Source organism: Seriola lalandi, unplaced genomic scaffold (assembly GCF_002814215.2).
Source record: "Seriola lalandi dorsalis isolate HSWRI2012SDOR001 ecotype SW California unplaced genomic scaffold, Sedor1 jcf7180002054410, whole genome shotgun sequence".
Lineage (NCBI taxonomy): Eukaryota > Metazoa > Chordata > Actinopteri > Carangiformes > Carangidae > Seriola > Seriola lalandi.
This window is the reverse complement of record NW_019524963.1, coordinates 320161-339674: the sequence shown is the minus strand read 5'-3', so window position 1 is coordinate 339674 and position 19514 is coordinate 320161. Positions and strand designations below refer to the sequence as shown.

The following is a 19514-nucleotide window of genomic DNA, read 5'->3' as shown; positions in this document are numbered from 1 at the left end:
AGATGATGATGCTTTACTTTTTCTTCTTTTTACACTCACGTTGTGTCATTTGGCTTCAGGTCAAAGAACGCTGTGTGTGCATGAAAGTGTGTTTGTGTCCTAGTGTGTGTGTGTGTGTGTGTGTGTGTGTGTGTGTTATATAATACTCCATAAGAGAGCACTTTTTTCCTAGTAATTTTTATGTTCTATTCTTTCTATTTTTGTCTGTAATTACACAGACTGATGTTAAAATCAACATGTTGCTATTCCACAAGCCACACACACACACACACACACACACACACACACACACACACACACACAAGCTTATGTCCTGGAAGCACGGAGGCAGAGAGGATATTGTAACAAGCATCTGAAAAAATGTTGGTCCAACAAGTGAGACAAGGCTCCCGTCTGAATTAAAGAGGATTATCTCTCTTAATTTATGCTAATTAATGCACACAGAGTAACGAGAGCAGCATGTTATTGTGTGAATGAAGCCTGCCTCACACACTCCCGCTCTCACAAACATTTACGAGCTTCCACGGCTGTGTGTTATTCCACCATTGAAGCCTGTTGCTTGTGGAACTACACTCATTCTTTTTCACCACACACACACACACACACACACACACACACACACACACACACACACACACACACACACACACACACTGAGTATTATGCCATTGTGTACTTCATGGGAATCTTGTAGTCCAACCATCACACACACACACACACACACACACACACACACACACACACACACACACACACACACACACACTGATTCTGCTGTGGGACCGTCCTGGCTTGGTTGGATCTACATTCTTGCTCCATTATGTGATTCTTCCTCTGCTCAGCAGACCAAAGAGGTTTCTTCCTGATTCTCTTTCAAGTAACTCAAATGAAACCTCTCATGGAAAAGCACCAACATAACAAGATATAGACCTGTTGACTGTCTGGTACCCAGCAGTAAGATTAGAGATGTTATTGTACCTGTTGTTTACTTCCTATGATGTCACCGCTGCTGTTTACCTGTAAGGACCTTATTTGTTATCCTTATTTCCTATCAAGCACTTGTCTTGTTGTAATAATCAGGTCGGATTGTGGAAATACGATAAAACACAGCCCATCATTCCCTCTATAAATACTGTCACATGATCATCACCATAGGAATAACATTTAAGGTAACTCAGCGTAGAGCACCCAATGGTGAATATTCAGTGACAAATCTACCAGACGCTGCTGCATGGTATGGAATTATCATTACAGGGACACTGTTGGAGATTAGGTGGTAAAACGCACATAGATACGCTATTGTTTGTAATATCAGGACAAGTTCATAGTAAATAGTGTTTTTTTACGGCAGATATTATAAAGATACCACAGGAATATCATATGAATCCCACACTGCTGCCCTGCTAGATAACAGCCACTCCATCACAGCCGCCCGCTGCAGACGCACACTGTGTCCCTGGAGTAATATCATAAGAATATTACAGGAGTGATTTCCATTAAGGGCACTGGGAGGCGCGCGCGCCCAATCCGCCTCTTATTGCTATACGCGCGAGTGCGCGTCCCTAATCATCCAACCAGCCCGCGAGACTGCACTCCTCAAACCAAACCCAGCCGAACCAAGCTGAGCCGAGCTGAGCCGAGCCAAACCAGTCCGAGCATTCAGCCCCTGCCGCCCCGCACAGAGGCAGCGGAGGAGGAACGATGACCTGGTAGCGCATCTTTACGCACCCGACCCGCCGTCCGTCCCTCAGAAACCCTCATTCTGTCTCTTTACGTTTAATTCTCACGCCGACACTATGGAGACGGCAGTTCCCAGGACCGAGCTGATCATTCCCCAGCTGCTGCTATTCAGCCAAATAGGTAAGAAACTGAGAAAGAAAAAATAAATCTCGATTGAATTGCCTGTGGTGGCTGACATGTGATGCTGTGGACGTTTTGAACGCTGTCAAAGATTGAGCGGTGCGTCTGTGTTATCCCCTCGGAGATTCTGCACACTCCAGAATCTGCAGTCGGCGCCAATGAAAGGTGAATTTTACACGTAAGATGACATTTGTTCAAACACGCGTTGCCGACGTGGAAATTTGCTCCTACAATATGTTCCACGGCTGAATGTTCCCGTCCGCTCAGATATTGTTTGAAGTGAATCCTCTGCAGTGCACGCGGGGATTTCTCTAACCATGATCTGAACATGCTGAACCATTTTTCCAAACACAAGTTGGAGTCTGAATGAGATGCAGTGTTGTGTGTGCAGTGTGACGATGCTCTGTTGTGTTCTGTGCTCCCACAGCCTCTGTTGAACTTACTTGATGAAGGCGTTTATTCATGTGTTGCTGGCGTTTCCTTCAAAATCTCAGCTGGAGTTCCTGCAACAAAACGCTCTAATTGTCCCTTTAATACATATTTTCTATACTATATATACTATTGGATGCTGAATATCCATTTTAAATTTACCATAGCTCTTCTTAAAGAAAAAGCTTTGGGAAATTTAAGTCCACAAAGTTTTAGGCATGTAGCTCTAAAACTTCTCAGGAATCACCTGGTTGATTTTTTTAATACACTATATAGGCTGCTGAAGTGTCAGCACAGCAGATGTCAAATCTCAGATCCTCCCACAGACATCCAAGAGTAGAGCTTGGTTCTAATTTGAGTAACTGGGTCGCAGATGGGGAACTAAAATAAAAAAAACAAACAAACAAACATAATTCCTTTACATACTGTTTGTGTACTAATTCCCAAAAAGAAAAAAAAAAACAGCAACACACACATTGTCCTCCAGTCAGTAACAAGATGAGTCATCACTTCAGGTTTCATCAAAACCAGACTAGTGGAGCAGTCTGAGATTTCCACCTGTTACTATCACCTCATCATCAGATCAGTCAGTGCAGGCTTTTAACATAATGTCATGCCTTTACATAGTGAGTCCTCCAGAGAGCGCTGATGAGTCCCACTCGGTATACTATAAAAATGTCTGTTATATTTTTATGTTAAGAATATTAGCTGATGTATTGGTACCAGATTTTAAATCCTCGAATATTGATATTGGCCTCAAAAGTAAAAAAAAAAAAAAAAAAAAGATCTTAATTCAAACTATAAAGAGAGCCATATTTACAGTATCATCAGCTAATCTATGTGAAGTTTTGTCCAGACTCAAGGACAAAGCCTTTTTCACCAAAGTTGAAAATTAAAATCAGAAATCTGTTGAGGACTTTGAACTCTCTGAAGGAGAGCCGTCTGCTTCTCGCCATCTTCAGTCCGGCTTTGGTCGACGTTTTGATTTGACCTTTGAGAAATCAAATCGCACGCTAAAATGTCCAGCATTGACTCTTAACGAGGTTATCTTATTGTTCAATCAGAGAGCAGGAGATGAGTCTCAGGACATGACGTTCAGGAAGCGTCAGCGATCAGAGGTTTCTAAATGTTTTCGTGTCCTGAACACAAACCTGCATGTCCCTATTTGATGAGATTTTGTGTGGTCAGATTAACTCAGATGACTCTGTGAGGCTTTTTTTTTTTTTTTTATATTCTTTGACTTGGTGCAGAAATAGACAAATGGTGAAAGATTTGTTGAGTGAGCTCTGTTAATGTCTTAAACTTTCTGTAGCTCCTAATCGCAGATCTTGTTTCACAAAGTAAGTAACATTTCCCATAAACACAGCTGGCTTTGGCTTCATCCACCGTCACCAGAGGCAAAAAAACTGTCCCCTGTTATGCTGGATCCTAAATTCGGCTCAACTAGCCTGAGATCATTTTTTGGTGGAATCTTTTAAGCGCTCAGTGTCTGTTTTCCTGGGGCCTGTTGCACAAAACACCTTGAGATTTCTACTTAAGTATAACAATTTCTCCTTAGCTGAAGGAGTTACTTAAGGATGTTGCACAGAATCTCTTAAAAGGTTTCCGTAATCAAGGAAAAAAAAGTTAAGGCTTTTGCAGCAGTGAAATAGATTTTAAATTCCACTGTTTCCATGGAGACTGTTGTTTTGCTTCCATTAGCACCAGTAGAGTGATCTAACGCCAGACGTTCAGACCAATTATAAGCTGACTGCCGGTCAAATCTGTGATTCCTGCGTTCCTCATCGTTCATGGTGTCCATTTGTGTTCTCCCACTCTTCCTGGGTTGTGTTCATTTTCTTAATCTATCACCATAAACTCAGCCCATGTTGCAGTCAAGATAGAGTCAGAGGTACCTTTAGTTTTTTTTTCTTTACCTTATATGAACAACGGTTGGCTCTGCTGTGAAGCTGCAGCCGTCGAGTTAGTTTCAGAGGACGTCGATTAACTTTGGCTGCATTGTTACAGCTCATGCAAGTTGGTTATTTTCCTTTGAGATGTTTGTGTCAAAGATTCTGGGTTTTTGTTGTTGTTGTTGTTGTTGTTTACATACACAGAGAGAAAAAGATTGTTTCCTTCAGGGAAGAGAACAAGAGCATCCTCCAACCATCTGTCCTGCAATATGCCTGGACGCCACTCAATATCACACACCAGCACATCCTCTTACTTGGCCCTTTTCAGTCATGTCTCCTCCATGCGAACCCGACTTACAAATCTCTGTGGTGATTGGAGTGCACTCGTTGTGACTTTGTTCTGCCAGTGAATGCAATCTTCGAGCTGGAGTCCTTCTCTCTACCATATGCTTTTTCAACAGCATGGCTCCCTCTGTACATTATACATCATGCATCTGACTTCTCAGGGGCTGCTCACCTGCTGCCTGCCATTCCATATGTGCCGTTCTGCAGGAAGCCGGGGGGGGGGTGGAATGCATCCAGTATTTTGACAGTGGATACATGTAGACTCACAGCCGTCAGAAGTGTTAGAAAATCCCCGTAAGAGATCTAAAATGAATGAGATTCAGCTCAGCATGACGGTTGTATCTGTGTGCATCTCTTCTTCTCTGGTGTTCGTAACACTTGACTCCAGACCCCCAGACTTCAATTTGTTCTATTCAGCTCTCCAAACAGGAAATTGCTTCTGATGCTTTCGGACAATAATTGCTTGTGTTTGTTGGTTGTTTCCTGTTGTTAGCGGTGATACATGTACTGTCCTATCAGTCCGCATCTGATGACTCCCTGTTATGTTTTCAGGGGGTTTTGTTGCAAGGATGTTTTACAACCAGTGCTCACGAGGCTTTTGTCTCAGTGTCTTAAATGGCAAGTAGTCTCGCTACAGTCAGTGGCACTATTTAGATGTTTTATTAGTGAGTTGTTTAGCCACAGTGATTGAATTGGAAATGGTAGCAAATGCTGTGGAATTAATAGATTGGAGGTGCATGGTGATTGGTTAGCTGGAGCGACACAGCCTGCATGCCATTGATCATTCAGCAGCTCAGTGGGATCTATACACGAGTATACAGGCACCATTCACTGTGTTTGTATGTGTGTTTACTATACAGGGATGTGCTAGTTCCAACACTCTCACCACTGTTAATCTTATTTAAATTCCTCTAATGATAAACAAAAATCTCAGCATCAAATAAGTAGCACACACTAATACATCTCCTCAAGAAAAATCTGGCCAACATACGACCGTACCCAATGTGTAATAGCTAATGTGTTATGTTTAATGTGAGTTCAGTGATCGCATGTTCTCCTTGTGAGATACCATCTGGCCACCCAGTGCACTCGCAGCATTTGAACCAGAGGGGTTTCATCCGGTGGCATAATAGGATGCCTGATGGTGTAATAGTAATTGCCTACAAAATACTGGCACACACACATTCTGGCACACTCGGCATACTGAGTGTGTAAATCCATAAATAATATAAATAGAGCAGCGATGACAAACAGTGAAATACATAGTAAATACAGTAGGGATGAAAGTGTCTTGAGTTACAGAAAAGTATGCTTTTAAATGTATCAGCAAATTTACATACGACTAAACCTGCTACAGAAACAAAAAGCTGCCGACAATATATTATTTGTTAATTGGTGGCTTCACTTTCATTAGTGAATATAACAAGCCCCTACCATTGACTGTAAATAAAGATGGACGTGGCCTCCATGACGTCACCCACAGGTTTCTAAAGAGCGGTTTTGAAGCTCAGAGTGAGCTGCTCATCTTGGCAGTGCCCGACTCCCAGCTAATCCGAAAATGGGAAAAGAGGCGGAAGCGTGTGGGGAGCCAAGACTTGCGCATGTCGGTTTAATAACCGTGGCAAGCATCAATAGCACAGCTGGGCGTCTTGCTCGAAGGCTAACCCAAAGTTAATTCATTTGCTGGCTAATTAGCTAGTTAACGAGCTTAGCTAACAAGCCAAGTATGACGAGTACAGATACTGATACCTGCTATTTAGCGTTAACATATAAATAAAATGATACTAAAATTTCGATCACCTCACAAAACAGGAGCACATGTTCTGTTCATCAATTAACCTACAACAAGTCAAATTATCTGTCTGATATTTACATCAAAAATCCTCCAAAGGACACCGACACCACAAACACGGCCGAGAGCTCACGTTCACTGACTGAATTAGCTGAGGTGATGCCGAGCAGACAGCTAGCGGTTAGCCACCTATGATAGCCCCCACCTGCTACTCAAAGTGACCACGCCCTCAATTATGCATAACCTTAAGCCGTGATAAAATGTAGACAGGTGAGTTATAAAAGAATTCACCCTCGTACATTTGTCACGAAGGAGGAAATTAGCTGTAGAGACCAAAACTGTTTTTTATACCAGGGTGTAAACATGTTTATGTCTGCTGTAAATTTTGACATTTTAACATGAGAGTCTGTGGGGACTGACTCGCTTTTAGAGCCAGACTCTAGTGTTCATTCGAGGAACTGCAGTTTTTTGTCATTTCCGTATTGGCTTCAGTTTTCAGCCCTGGAAGTTGCTGCTTGGTCTCTACACTGCAGTCACGTTAGCATTCAATCTGAATTTGGAACACATCTCACAAGACACTTAAACTAGGGACACAAACATCCGGGCTTCTTATCTACCAAAAAATGTTCCAATAATAAACTCAGGGTATCTGCTGCTTTTTTTTTTTTTTTTTTACCAAATTTAAAATCTGTAACAGCTTGAAGCTCAGTGTGTGCAACTCATTGGGATGAGTAAGACAGTTATTATACTCCAGGATCTTGTAGTAAGGGACCACAGTGACTGAAAAAATTTAACTTGATATAGGGAACAGTGAATTTTATAATGACATTGACAAAGAAACTATATCAAATGGCGATTGGCCTCATTGAGTAACAGGACCTATATGATCTGATGCATCCCTTACTTTAACAATGTTTTAATGGATTAAATACCACAGTTAATTTGGATCTTGCTGACTATCACTGTAAAGCTGCATAACAGGCAACTTTTTAGCAGAATTGGCAAATCATCTTGAAATCCTCTGGTGTGACACACTAAGAGACTGGTCTGTTAACTCAGGGACTCTGGCACCAACATCATATATCAGTGTCGAAGCCAAAGTGTTCACTCATATTCTGTGAAGCACCACTGTTCATCTCAGTCTCTCTATTCTCTACTCCTCTGTTTTGTGACTGTATATAGTACATGAGATATAATTGTGTGTCTCCTTCCTTCTAGCTTTAACTCCATGCTTAAGATGAGATTATGTGTGCACTAACACACACACACGCACACACACACACACACACACACACACACACACACACACACACACACACACACACTCGCGTGATGGAGTCAAGCTCTGTAAACCAGCCAAATAAAAATCTTCACTGAGGGAAATAAATCTTGTTAGCAAGATTTTCCAAAGCCTTCTTAACTGTCTGGTTTTAGCGGAAAAAATATAATCAGATTTCTTTTTTTGGCACTCAAATTTGAGAGGTGATGATATTGTAGTAAAAAGTCTCAGTCTAAAATGTCCTAATGCAACTTGTTAAATCATCAGAATGAGGCTATTCTTTTTAATTTTGTAGAAATTGCGACTTTTATCTACACCAAACTTGAATGTATTCTGAGTACACTGATAGAAGTGGGTTGCACTGTTATCATCGCCACAGTGTTGGCAATGCTAAAAACCACAGATGTTACATTGAATAATTGATTTGCTGCTTTCTACTGTGGTATTTTGTCTTCCTTCCCTCTGTCTCGCCCTCTCTCTCTCTCTGCTGCGTTTTCATCTGGCCTCTCCATCTAAAGCATTTTATTCATAAGTGCTCTTATTCTTTAATCCACTTAGCTGTAGTCTGCTCTCAGTGTGGCAGCGTACGGTCACAGTTATTTTAGAGCCGGTCTGTGCCACAAAGAAAGCTGGATCCCTTTGATGCTGAGCCGCCCGGACAGGAAACTCCGCTCAGCGAAACACTTATGTCACTCAAAAGTTTGTTCAGTAGTTACCGTGGCTGCTCTCCTTAGCAGGGATTGGTAGACGTACAAAGTCTCAAAGGTAAAAGTGGAATACTATAATGGGAAGGCGGAAATCCACAGAGCAGATTTAAATATAAGCCTAATACCGGTAACAAACAATAAGAGTTGTTTGCACAGATAAATTGTGTCTAAAGGTTCCAGGTTTTGGTTTTTCCTTCTCCCTTCTTCCTTCCTTTAACTTCTTCACTTTATCCCATCTGACTGTGAAAAGTTTACAGCCTGCTTTGGTGTAGAACAGCAACATTAGTCAGCTTTCCAATAGGGCTGAACAATTAATTGAAAGAAGATGGCACTCCTCTGCCACACAGTTGAAAAAACGAAATATCTCGGTGTTTGGCTTGACATGTAAATCCCATATTAATCATGTCCTACATAAAGTCAACTATGGCATCAACATTTTACATCGTTCAAGAAACTGTTTTACACTCGCTGTCCATAAAAAAAACTTGCCTCGCGGCTCATTCTTCCATTCTTTGATTACTATGATGTTATTTATCAGAATGCTTCACTTAACACAGCATACATTACACTCTGCAGATTTTTACTACCCATCACTGCTCAATCTATGCTACATTAAACTGGCCATCTCCGAATATAAGAAGACATATACACTGGCTTCAACTCACATTTCAACTACCCATCGTACTTATAACAATATCTTGTTCCCCTCACAGCAATACCAAACTGGACACTCTGATCAGCTCTATTTCTCTGTCCCTCATTACAATAAAACTTTTGGTAAAAGAGCTTTTAAGTTTAAATCCCCAACTGATGAGACTTCCTACTTTATGATACACCTGTCACTTTGTATTCCATCTGTTTTTACTTGTGAATTACTTGTAAATCATCATATCGTTCAGCTCTAGTTTCCAATGGTGACCTAGGGTCATGTGGCAGAAATAGAAACTTCTCAAACATCTCTTGCAGCATCATCCAGTTCTTCACTGTTGAATCACTAAATCAACACATTTTGTTAGAGCTTCTGAGTTACGAGGAGGAGAGTAAGTGGTGTAATTAGCTATGATGTGGATGAGTGTTCGGAGCAACATGAACATGAGGCTCAGTAATAGAGAAGTGTATCATGCAGCTAATGATGGTTTGATAATTTCCTATTATGACTTCTACATTGGAATCCATTGTAACACAGCACACTGCTCTGAATCCAGGCAAACTACAGATAGAGTCCTCCGCAAAGGAGCAAGCTGAAAACCTTCCAGAGCCACTTTTCAAGGTTAAACAGGAAGTTAGCATTTGAGGCTAATAAGATACAGTAGACTTTAAGTGAAGTATTTCTTTTTGTTTTGCCCTCCTTTTTCCCCTTTATTTTAAAACAACATAGCAGAACATATCAGAAGAGCAAGATTCACAAAGGGTCATTTTAAATACAAACCTTTCTTTAAGAGCTGTCCTGAAGAAATGTATTGAGGGAGGACCACTCTTTTACAAATTCATCTACGGTTCCATCAAATACACTGGAGGTGCGATCCCATCGCCTAGTGGTTCCCTGTGAAGTGGACTGCACACGGTATTCAGTAAGATTCCAAACTGTAGGGAGCAAAAGGTGCTCAGTTCGAAGGGAAGCAGAGAACAAGAACTGAGCAACCGTTCATCAGTTCGCCAGAAGTTGACAAGAAGATTACCCATCAGTCATTGCGCCTCGCAGGTGCAGCAAAAACGACGATGGACAACAGCTTGTAAATCAATCAAATCACATTTATTCACAAGTTACATACATTTAAATAGAATGAGTTTTTGTAATGGTGTCAGTTTTTGTTTCAATATATATTCAGTATTTCATTTCAGTAGTGTTAAATGTCCACAGTAGCAGCAACATGTCTCTGAGGTGTTTACGTCACCAGGATGACGCATGAAGGAAGGAGGATGTCCAATGAATGAGAATGAAGGAATTTTGTCGAAGGAAGTTCCCTTAACTGATATTCCCTGAGCAGGGAACAGGAAGTACTGTTAATGTACACTGTGGATCGGAACGCAACCAACCATCTTTCAGAAAATGTGTTTAAATACACAAGCTGTTCTGAATGGCCGCAGGGAGAGGGACGAGATGTAATAATCACAATCAGTTTTAGAACAGACATTTTTGGATGCAGCCTCCTCAGTTTTGGTGCCGCAGAGATGGAGGTTCAGATGCCGTTCGACCATCTGATAAGCACCTCAGTTGGAGCGTGGTTGATGTTTAGCTTTCCCTGGAATAACGACCACTATGCCAATGAGAGGTAATTGTGACCTTTCAGTACTTCCTGCCTGAGGAGTCAGGTATTAATAGTAGAAAATAATGGTTTGTCTCTGATATCTTTCCTCTGTCAGTCTCTAAAAATGTAGTGGATATAATTAGAAAGGGAAGGAAGGAGGATGGTTGGTTCCACGGAGGAACGACTAGAGAAAGAATTTAGGAAGTAAAAGAGGATAACGAGTGAGGTAGAAAAGGAGCATGGCACGATCGCAGTGAACAAAAGGTGAAAAGGAGAGGAAGAGTGAAACCAAGTCACTGAAACCACAAAATGCCAATGCTCTCTCGGCGGTCTCTCCAGTTGAGGAGGTCTGTCTGAAGTTACAGCGGCTGACAATGGCCGTCTGTCTCTGTCCGTGCCCACATACAAAAGCCACTGTTGTGTTTTTAAAAGGCTGGCACCAAGGACTGAGGCTACCGGAGAGGGAGAGAGTCCTACTACCACTCGGCCGGCCAGCTGATCGGCATGTGAGACTTTTACATGTACCAACATGAACACACACATACAAACACACACTTCGGCCTTCACGGCAGTTCCTCACAAGATATACATTTAAAGTTGGAGAAGTGTTAAAGTGATAATCCGACTACTGACCTTAATCTAAGTAAGAACTGGACACATCTGGTTAAATGAGCAGCGTATTTCATTCATATTCATATTTCCATCCTATGGAGCAGAGCTTGATTAATGAGTGAAGATGTTCCCTCCGCAGTGCTTCACGACCGTGGGGTTTCTCTGTTGTATAGTATTGTTCTTTCTGTCACGGTGCTCCTGTTGTTCACCCCTGTGGCTGTTGTCTTGCAAATTTTGCAGACACTGATTCAAAGCCTTTGTTTAACATCTATAGACCTACATCAGAGGCTCAGCCCGGTGCACTGCTCCTGTGAGCTTGCCTTGTTCTGTTGCGTGATGTTGCAAATGCCGTGCGTTTGATTATTACTTGTCTGTTGTAGAATATCAGTGATGAAACACTGCATAATATTTAATCCACTAAGACCTAAGTCTCCCTCTCAAACCTCAGCACTGTTTGAAAACAACCTCCTAAAACCGGAGGGTTTTCTGAGAAACTTGACATTCACTAAAACCTTTATCTCTCAGACTCTGAAGCAGATAGAAACGTGGTAAAAACCATCTGAATCCTCAAACCTTTGACCTTTATTTTTAAGCATTGGCTTTGCCTTGTTAAGAAAAACAAGCACATTTATCAACATTCACAGTTCAGTTCAACATTTTTAACGTGTATTGAATTTTTTTTTTTTATTGTTGATGAACATTCGGGTAAAAGCCAAATGTTTAAGACCTCAAATGGTTTTTATTTCATGTTTCTGTCTCCTTCAGAGGCTGAGAAATAAAGGTTTGAGTGACAGCGTTGCATCAGGTGAATCTTTACCTCTGCTGGTTTGCCGAAATCCAGGTAACAGCCGTACCCTGCTTCAGTATTGCTCTCCTCGTGCAGATCGTCAGCCATTGAACGAACCGCGACTTTTTTGCAAAACTTTTTTACACCGAAAAAACAAACGAAATACATTCCCCATGATTCACCTTACTGTAACGAATTTCATCGATCACAAGTCTTAAAACGACGAAATCGAATACTAAGTGTGTATGTCTGATCACTTTAATGATTTTCTGGTGTTGTATAGGATACAATGATGCTTAGAGCTGCACCAATTAGTTGATTAGTGAACTAATGACTGATGTTTTTTAAAGGAAAACCGCCAAACATGGTTCCAGCTCCTCAAGAGTCAGTTTATTCTGAATCAAGCCATCACGTCTTGCTCGTTTCCAATTAGCGTCCACACTGACACCAGTGATGATATATTTGCAGTATCCTCTGAGTTGGGATGCCCTTTCTGTTGTAACTCCAATTTATGACTTAATTTGAATTGACAACGAGACATTAAACCAAGTCAGGGAGCCAGTCAGACAGAAAACAGGAGCATTTGTTGAAGTTCGTCAAGTTTAGATGTTTTTTTGGTATGTGAAAAGCCACTGTGAAAAAGAGTATGAATGAAAGTAAGAGAGGGACACGCAGAGTGAATACAAGAAGTGCTGTCAAATATGGCTTCGATTGCACAGATGATCAAAGAGAGAAACATAGACAGAAAACTGAGTATCTCCTTTTTTTTTCTGACATTTTGCTGCAGTGTTTTCATCTCATGAGCTGCAGGTAGGTTTGTTCACTCAGGCGATGAAGTTAAGTGGGAACCAAAACCAGTAGGTGTGATGGAAGTTAATGGGGGCTTTGTGGAATTCAGAGAGGAGCGGAGTGGAAGTGAAGTCGATCCAGCGCGGGACGATCTTTCTTTTCCCATTGGGAAAGTTCTTCAGGGGGCTGCAACTGTGACTAATTGGTGGGTTGCAAGTTGATTAACCCCCCCCCCCCAGTCACACACATTTCAATAGAAATCCTTGGGTTGGCACTTGGAGTTGTCTCCCCTCCAAGATGACCACATACATAAAGCACACACACTAAAACAACACTCTGATGCGTATACAAATACACGTGTGGAAGGGTTATGCTTGCAGACGTATGAGTGCAAATGTGTATGAATACCTGTCTCTTTGTGTCGTTATCCCTTTTTGTGGGTGTGTGTGTGTGTGTGTGTGTGTGTGTGTGTGTGTGTGTGTGTGTGTGTGTGTGTGTGTGTGTGAGAGTCTGCCGCCTGCCAGACAAGTGAGGAATTGGGGGCGTGACCCTGCAATGAAAGATAGAGAAGCGAGGGGATGGTTTTGTATCCATGGCGATAGAGAGAGTCGGAGCAGGAAGCCGACAGGAAGTCAGGGTGTTCCACACGCCATCAGGGGCTCTTCCGTTGTCATGACGCTGTGAACTGTTGTCATGGAAACTCCGCTGATTGAGTCTGAATGCTGATGTAAAACATGTTCACTGGAGAGTTTATCATCCTCCGCCTCAACACAACTTTTTAAGGTTGTTCCTGTAAACCGTCTCTAGATCTACTCAACTCTCTCTGCTCTTTGTTGTCAGGACAGAAAACCCTGAAGTGAAATCATTTCTTTCAGGCTTTAATGAAGCCAGATGTGTTTTCTTTTTTTTTTCCTTCTTTGTGTACTTTTACATCTTCTCCCACAGATTAAAACAGCAGCCTCTGCTCTCCTCATAAACAAGTGATCAACGCTTTCAGATAGCAGAAAATATTACAGAAGTTGCTGTATTAGTTTGCAGCTGTGCTTCACTGAACTGCTACAGGATTACTAATCACATACAGTACACGTGCGCACACACACACACACACACACACACACACACACACACACACACACACACACACACACTGTAGAGTATTTTCTCAATTTGTACCGAGCAGATGGAAATGGTGCATCTCACTGCTCTAACTGTGCAGGCAGATTAGTGACACACACACACACACACACACACACACACACACACACACACACTCACACTCAGCTCCCTTGCAGCTGAGGTGGACATGTGCAATCATACATGCTCGGTGGATAAACTAGAAGTTGCTGCTTGCTTGCACAGAACTCACACGACAACCAATGGGGAGTGAGAAATTGGGTTGTAACATTGAATACACTCGCATATAAACACACACATACACAATTGTGTGTCAACTGGCAGTCCCCTGAGTTAATTTGTCACCCCTCATTTGTCAGACACATTGGTCTGTGTATGTCCATGTCCGAATCACTGTGTGTGTGTGTGTGTGTGTGTGTGTGTGTGTGTGTGTGTGTGTTTAAGCATGTCTCTGTGTCGCCGTGCGTCTTTTATTCATAGCTTTTAGATAAGATACGTCCTGCCTGGTTCTTAGCTCGGAGCAAAGATTTGAGGTCAGTCCCCTGCAGGGCCTCTAGCACTCACAGCTGATCAGAAAAATATCTCAGCTCCAGGGTAAACGGTGGAGGAAACGTGCTCCACCCTGCGCTTAACACCCAGCTTCAAACCAGAGCTCGGGGGGATCCGGGTGTAATTGGGCCGCTCAGAAAAAGGAAGAAACTCGAGGTTTAACAGCAAAATGCACCGAGGGAGAAACAGCATTTGAACCAAATGAAAAGGACAAGAGACAGGAGCTCTCCTGCATCTCTCTTGAACAAGTACAGTGCAAGTATGAACAACTGAAATATCAGCTGACCTTTCAATTATACTCAGTTTCATAGTGATCAAGGTTATGTCATGTCTGACATTACTGAGTGTTCAGTAGGACATTATAGATAATGGTTTTTATCATTGAATCATGCTTTTCCTAGTTATACATGATATAAATGGATTAAAATGACAAATCAAATTAAAGTTAAATTTAGTTTGTTAAATTAGCAGATTTATCGTAATGAAAGTAAATAGTTGCAGCTTTATGCATTTTAAAACTTAGTATAGCTGCATTATTGCCAATGTAGCCTAGAATAGGCAGATGTAGATGTTTTACAGCTGAATAGCTGTAGGCCAGGAACACACTGCTTGTGTTGCGTGTGTGTGGCGGCTGCGTTTCTGAACTGCTGTTTTTTCAACATAGAGTTTTTAGGCTACTTGAATGTTGGATTTCTTTTCATTATAAATGAATGTCTGATTTTTTTTGATAGAAACATACAGCTGCTAAAATGGTTAAAAAATACAATTTCTATTGTTTCATGTCAATGTCATCTTCAGATTCAGCCTAGACATTGATACTATAGTGAGAGTTTTTTCACTGGGAGTCGTACGAGCACCACACCTGAAAAATAGGTGAGACGTCGAATCTGTAGCTCACACGGCCACGGGGCGGTCAGCGCATTCGCTCGAACCCATTAACATGGGCGCCAAAATGAAAACCAAGATGTTCCACAGCCGCCACGCAGCCAGTGTGTTCCTGACCTTAGAAAAGGAAAGTCTCAATCCCAGCTTTCATTTTGTGTTTAAACAAAAGCTTCACCTCCAAACTGTAGTTGAAATGGAGGCGAGGCGACCGTGTTCTTGAACCCTGAGCAGCTCTGCCTGCATCACTCGCTGACTCATGCCGTCAGTGAGGGTGTTACTCATCCAAATTGCTGTTACTAAACACACAGATCTGTCTGAAGTTCAGAGTGTGTTAGGAAACAGTGACTTTATGAGCACTGTGGCTCATTTTATGCATTTGGCGTACTGGAGCGTACTAGGTTTCAATAACACGAAGGTTCAGAAAGTCTGGCTTCGTGCTGTACATGTGGTTGCTAACTGTGGCTGTCCCCAGCTCTGCCTTTGAGTAATGACCGAGTATCAAAACTCTGATCTATTGCCTTGAAACGTATTAAACCTGTTGCTCTTTTGCGACCCGACAGAAACGTAACCATGCGATCACTTCTCAGTTGTTTTTGGTCAAAGCTGAGCAGAGGTTTGAATATCAGAACAGTTCGGTTTTATTAGACTTTAGTGGAGCCAAAGTTCTGCAGAGGAAAATTGTGATACCCCATCTGGCTGCACATAGCGGGGTGATACCTGACACTGTGTGTGTGTGCGCGTTTGTATGTGTGTGTGTATGTGCTCGTGTGTGTTTTTTTAACCCCGCCAGCTGTTCAGCTGCATTACCACCTCCAACACAGGGCCCCAGATTCTCACGGTCACCTCCAAACACACACACACACACACACACACACACACACACACACACACACACACACACACAAAACTTACTCACTTGTCCCCACCAGAACAACTGGAGTGCACGACACTCCACACACTCTATTACACACACACACACACACACACACACACACACACACACACACAGATTCTAGTGATAGGCTTGTCTGATAAGGTTTTATATTGCGGCTTTAATACAGTGGAGTCCCTGTGGAACAATGCTCGGTTTGTTTAGCACTCAGAAACAATATCCTCCATTTAATAAGGAGCCTAATCTCGTTAACTCATAACCTGTGCTGCCGGACTTCACTGTGAGGCTTCGTTCATCCAACCGGACTGAAGAGATGAATCAGAGACGTCGGTCTCAAATGGATCATGACGGATCCCAAGCTGCCTGGGCTCATATGAGCTAATTAATGATTTTAAAGTCGCGTTAGAAAATGTTCACTAACCAGACGACATGTTACGAATCCTCTCTCGCTCTTCTCTGCTCAGACTGTGTGTGTGTCACCATCCTGTTAATGGTTCTTTAAAATATAGCGATAAAACAATGAGACAGGGAATGAGGGAGAAGTCAAGCGTACTGATTTAACCAGCTGACACTCGACGCAGCTGAACGCTATATAAGTTATAGCTTGGCCCCTGGAGGTATGTGCCTGTGTGTGTGTGTGTGTGTGTGTGTGTGTGTGTGTGTGTGTGTGTGTGTGTGTGTGTGTGTGTGTGTGTGTGAGAGAGAGACACTGAGGTCAACAGGTGACACGTTTCCTGTGTTCGTCTGTGATCACTCATGTCAGCTGTTGTCTGAATCCTTTCACTTAGCGAAAGATTTTTACCAGTCATCAGTTGAATTTGTCTGAGTTTTACTGTCTCTGATCACAGAGGGCTCCATAGATGTACTGTGCTGTGCTTGAAGGACAGCATGGAGTTGCTGTGAACACCTTCTATTTCTATACAGTCGAAAGCAGATTCACCATCATGCTTTGCTTTGCTTTTGTAGTAAATGAGAACATTGCGAGTTAATTGAATACATTTTTCTACCATTGGTGCTGGTTTGGTTGTGAATTACCTTGTGGCTCAATTACTACTCTTGTTTACTGTGTTATGAACTTTACACTTCCTGCTCCAGTACTGAATGTAAACATGTTGTTTGAAGACAGATGAAGGAATGACAGATGCTCTCATTTTTCTACAGAAAGCAGTTTTGCCTGTGAGTATAAATCCGCAAAACCTCAGACGCGCTTTTCCTCGTGTGAGTTGAACACAGAGGAGTTCTGCCCCTGAAGGAACACAGGGCTTCTTTTAATGAAACAGTAACCACATCTACTGTTAAAAATCAGTTTGTGGCGGTGAAAACGCAGCCGTTGAACGATTCCCTGACGTGAGGGATTCTGGCTAAATCAGTCCCAGGAGTCGTGTAATCCAACACGGTGCTATTCATCAGTGTTCAGCTGGGACCGGTTCACTTATCCCAGCACTAATAACACAAAGCCAGCTTCAGTGAATCTTCCCTGCAGCGTCTCCATCCCAAAAAGCCATATAGGGCTGTTGCTGCACGTAGTTTAAAAATCCACCCAAATACTAGCTACTACTGGGCTTGAATTTAATGCAGTTTTAGATACCACTGATCCAGTACAAGCCCAAGGGTTCACGAACTCCAGTCGACCCGCTACTGTAGCCATGTTTCTTTGCCCATACGTCTCCATTTGATGGAATGCAACAAGTCCACGCGCCGTCTCTGGGGGTCGTCGAAAGGCCCTTCTAGGAAACATAAGAAACCAGTAACTGAAGAAGTGCAAGGGCCAAAACACCAAAACGGTAAATTTCAACACTTCATCACAAAATCACTGCCGGACATGATGGATAGATGTAAGTGGATCAGAGGGGACACACTAGCCTGTCTGGAGGGTGAGAAAGGCTGTGATCGTCATGTGAGGATCGAACTCGTCGTTATTTCTTCAATACTGTTCACCTGATTGACATATAGATGATCGGAAAGACAGTATGAAAAGATAGACGATAAAGAATTAGATAGTAGGTAAAACTTCCCAAATACTGCACAATTCTATATGGAACTAGAATCACCGTCTCGTTGTTGTATCCCTCCACCAAACAGCCAAGTTGCAGTAAGTATGGTCACCACCTCTCCTTCCTGAGTTACAGCTTGAGTGTTTTTGCAGAACATTGTGATGTCACAGTGAAGTTGATGTTTGACCATATGGATATTAAATGCCATCCCTTGATTTTATCCTTGAAGATATTTGGGTTAAATTGTGTCATAATTAGTGTATGAATTTGTGAGTTATGGCCACAACGTGTTTTGTGAGGTCACAGTGTCCTTGACCTTTGACCTCCAAATTCTAATCAGTTCATCGCTGAGTCTTAGTGAATATTTGTTGTAGATTTGAAAAAATTCCCTCAAGGCGTTACTGTGATATACACGAGAATGTGAAGGACCTACAACCTGACAACATAATGCCTGCGGCTCTGGCTGCTGCCGGCGCGGAGGCATAAAAGAGGAAAAAACATGACTTGAAGCAAACTCATTACCAGCTCAAAAAGATCAACGTTAAGTGTTTTTTCCATTGTGCATTTTCAATTTGTGCCTCACAAAACCTGTGTGGAAATACGAGACATTCAAAAAACCTTCGAAATTTAGTGTATCAATAAAAACAAAATGGCACAAACAGCCATGTTAACAGACAAACAGGCAAATAAATCATGACATAGAAATTGCAGGAAAATAGTGACCGACAAATTCTTTCTTTCGCTGCACGAATGTGTGCCTCTTTTTAACATTAAAAGCACAAAAATGGCCTTAAAAACCAAGACCAAAGTAGGGAGTTAATCACCCCAAAAACCATCTTTCTTAAAGAGACAGTGTCACTCTATCCACAGACCTAGACAACTTACATTACAGTTAGAGCCACTGAAGAGACAAAGAATAGTGGGAGACGATCTGAAACATGAACCAAGCTTAAATCTCACATTCCTGTAACATTTCCCACATGGTTTTAGTTTTACTTTTGATTGGCGTTCTTTTAATTAAATTGTCTCACTGTGTCCTTGTGTGATGGTCTAATGGCACTAGAGCATCCAAACAATGTGCACAATTCTTAATATTGGCATAATAGTAGTGGATGGAAACACACATTTACTTTTGCAGATTTTCTGAAAATTAATTTTTTGGGTACTTTTCTTTTCATATTCTAAATATCCCAGAAAATCTCACCTGTGTTTGCATGATGTCAGTCAAGGACTTAAATTACCTACTACATGATTTAAGTAGCATACTCAGCTCAGCTCAGATGTCCCTTTTATTGGGAAATGCCTCAAATAGTGAAAGG

At 42.0% G+C, this 19514-nt stretch overlaps 1 protein-coding gene across 4 annotated transcripts in view; it reads left to right on the top strand.

Annotated features, from left to right (window-relative positions):
- Positions 1-1588: 1588 nt before the first annotated feature.
- ptprz1b (protein tyrosine phosphatase receptor type Z1b) overlaps positions 1589-19514 on the top strand; it is a 71649-nt gene continuing 53723 nt past the window's right edge. For all 4 annotated transcript variants that reach the window (XM_087175046.1, XM_023409974.2, XM_087175045.1 and 1 more), the window contains exon 1: positions 1589-1860. In XM_087175046.1, coding sequence (XP_087031172.1) covers positions 1797-1860 — 64 coding nt within the window. In that variant the 5' untranslated portion in view covers positions 1589-1796. The remainder of the gene's footprint in view (positions 1861-19514) is intronic.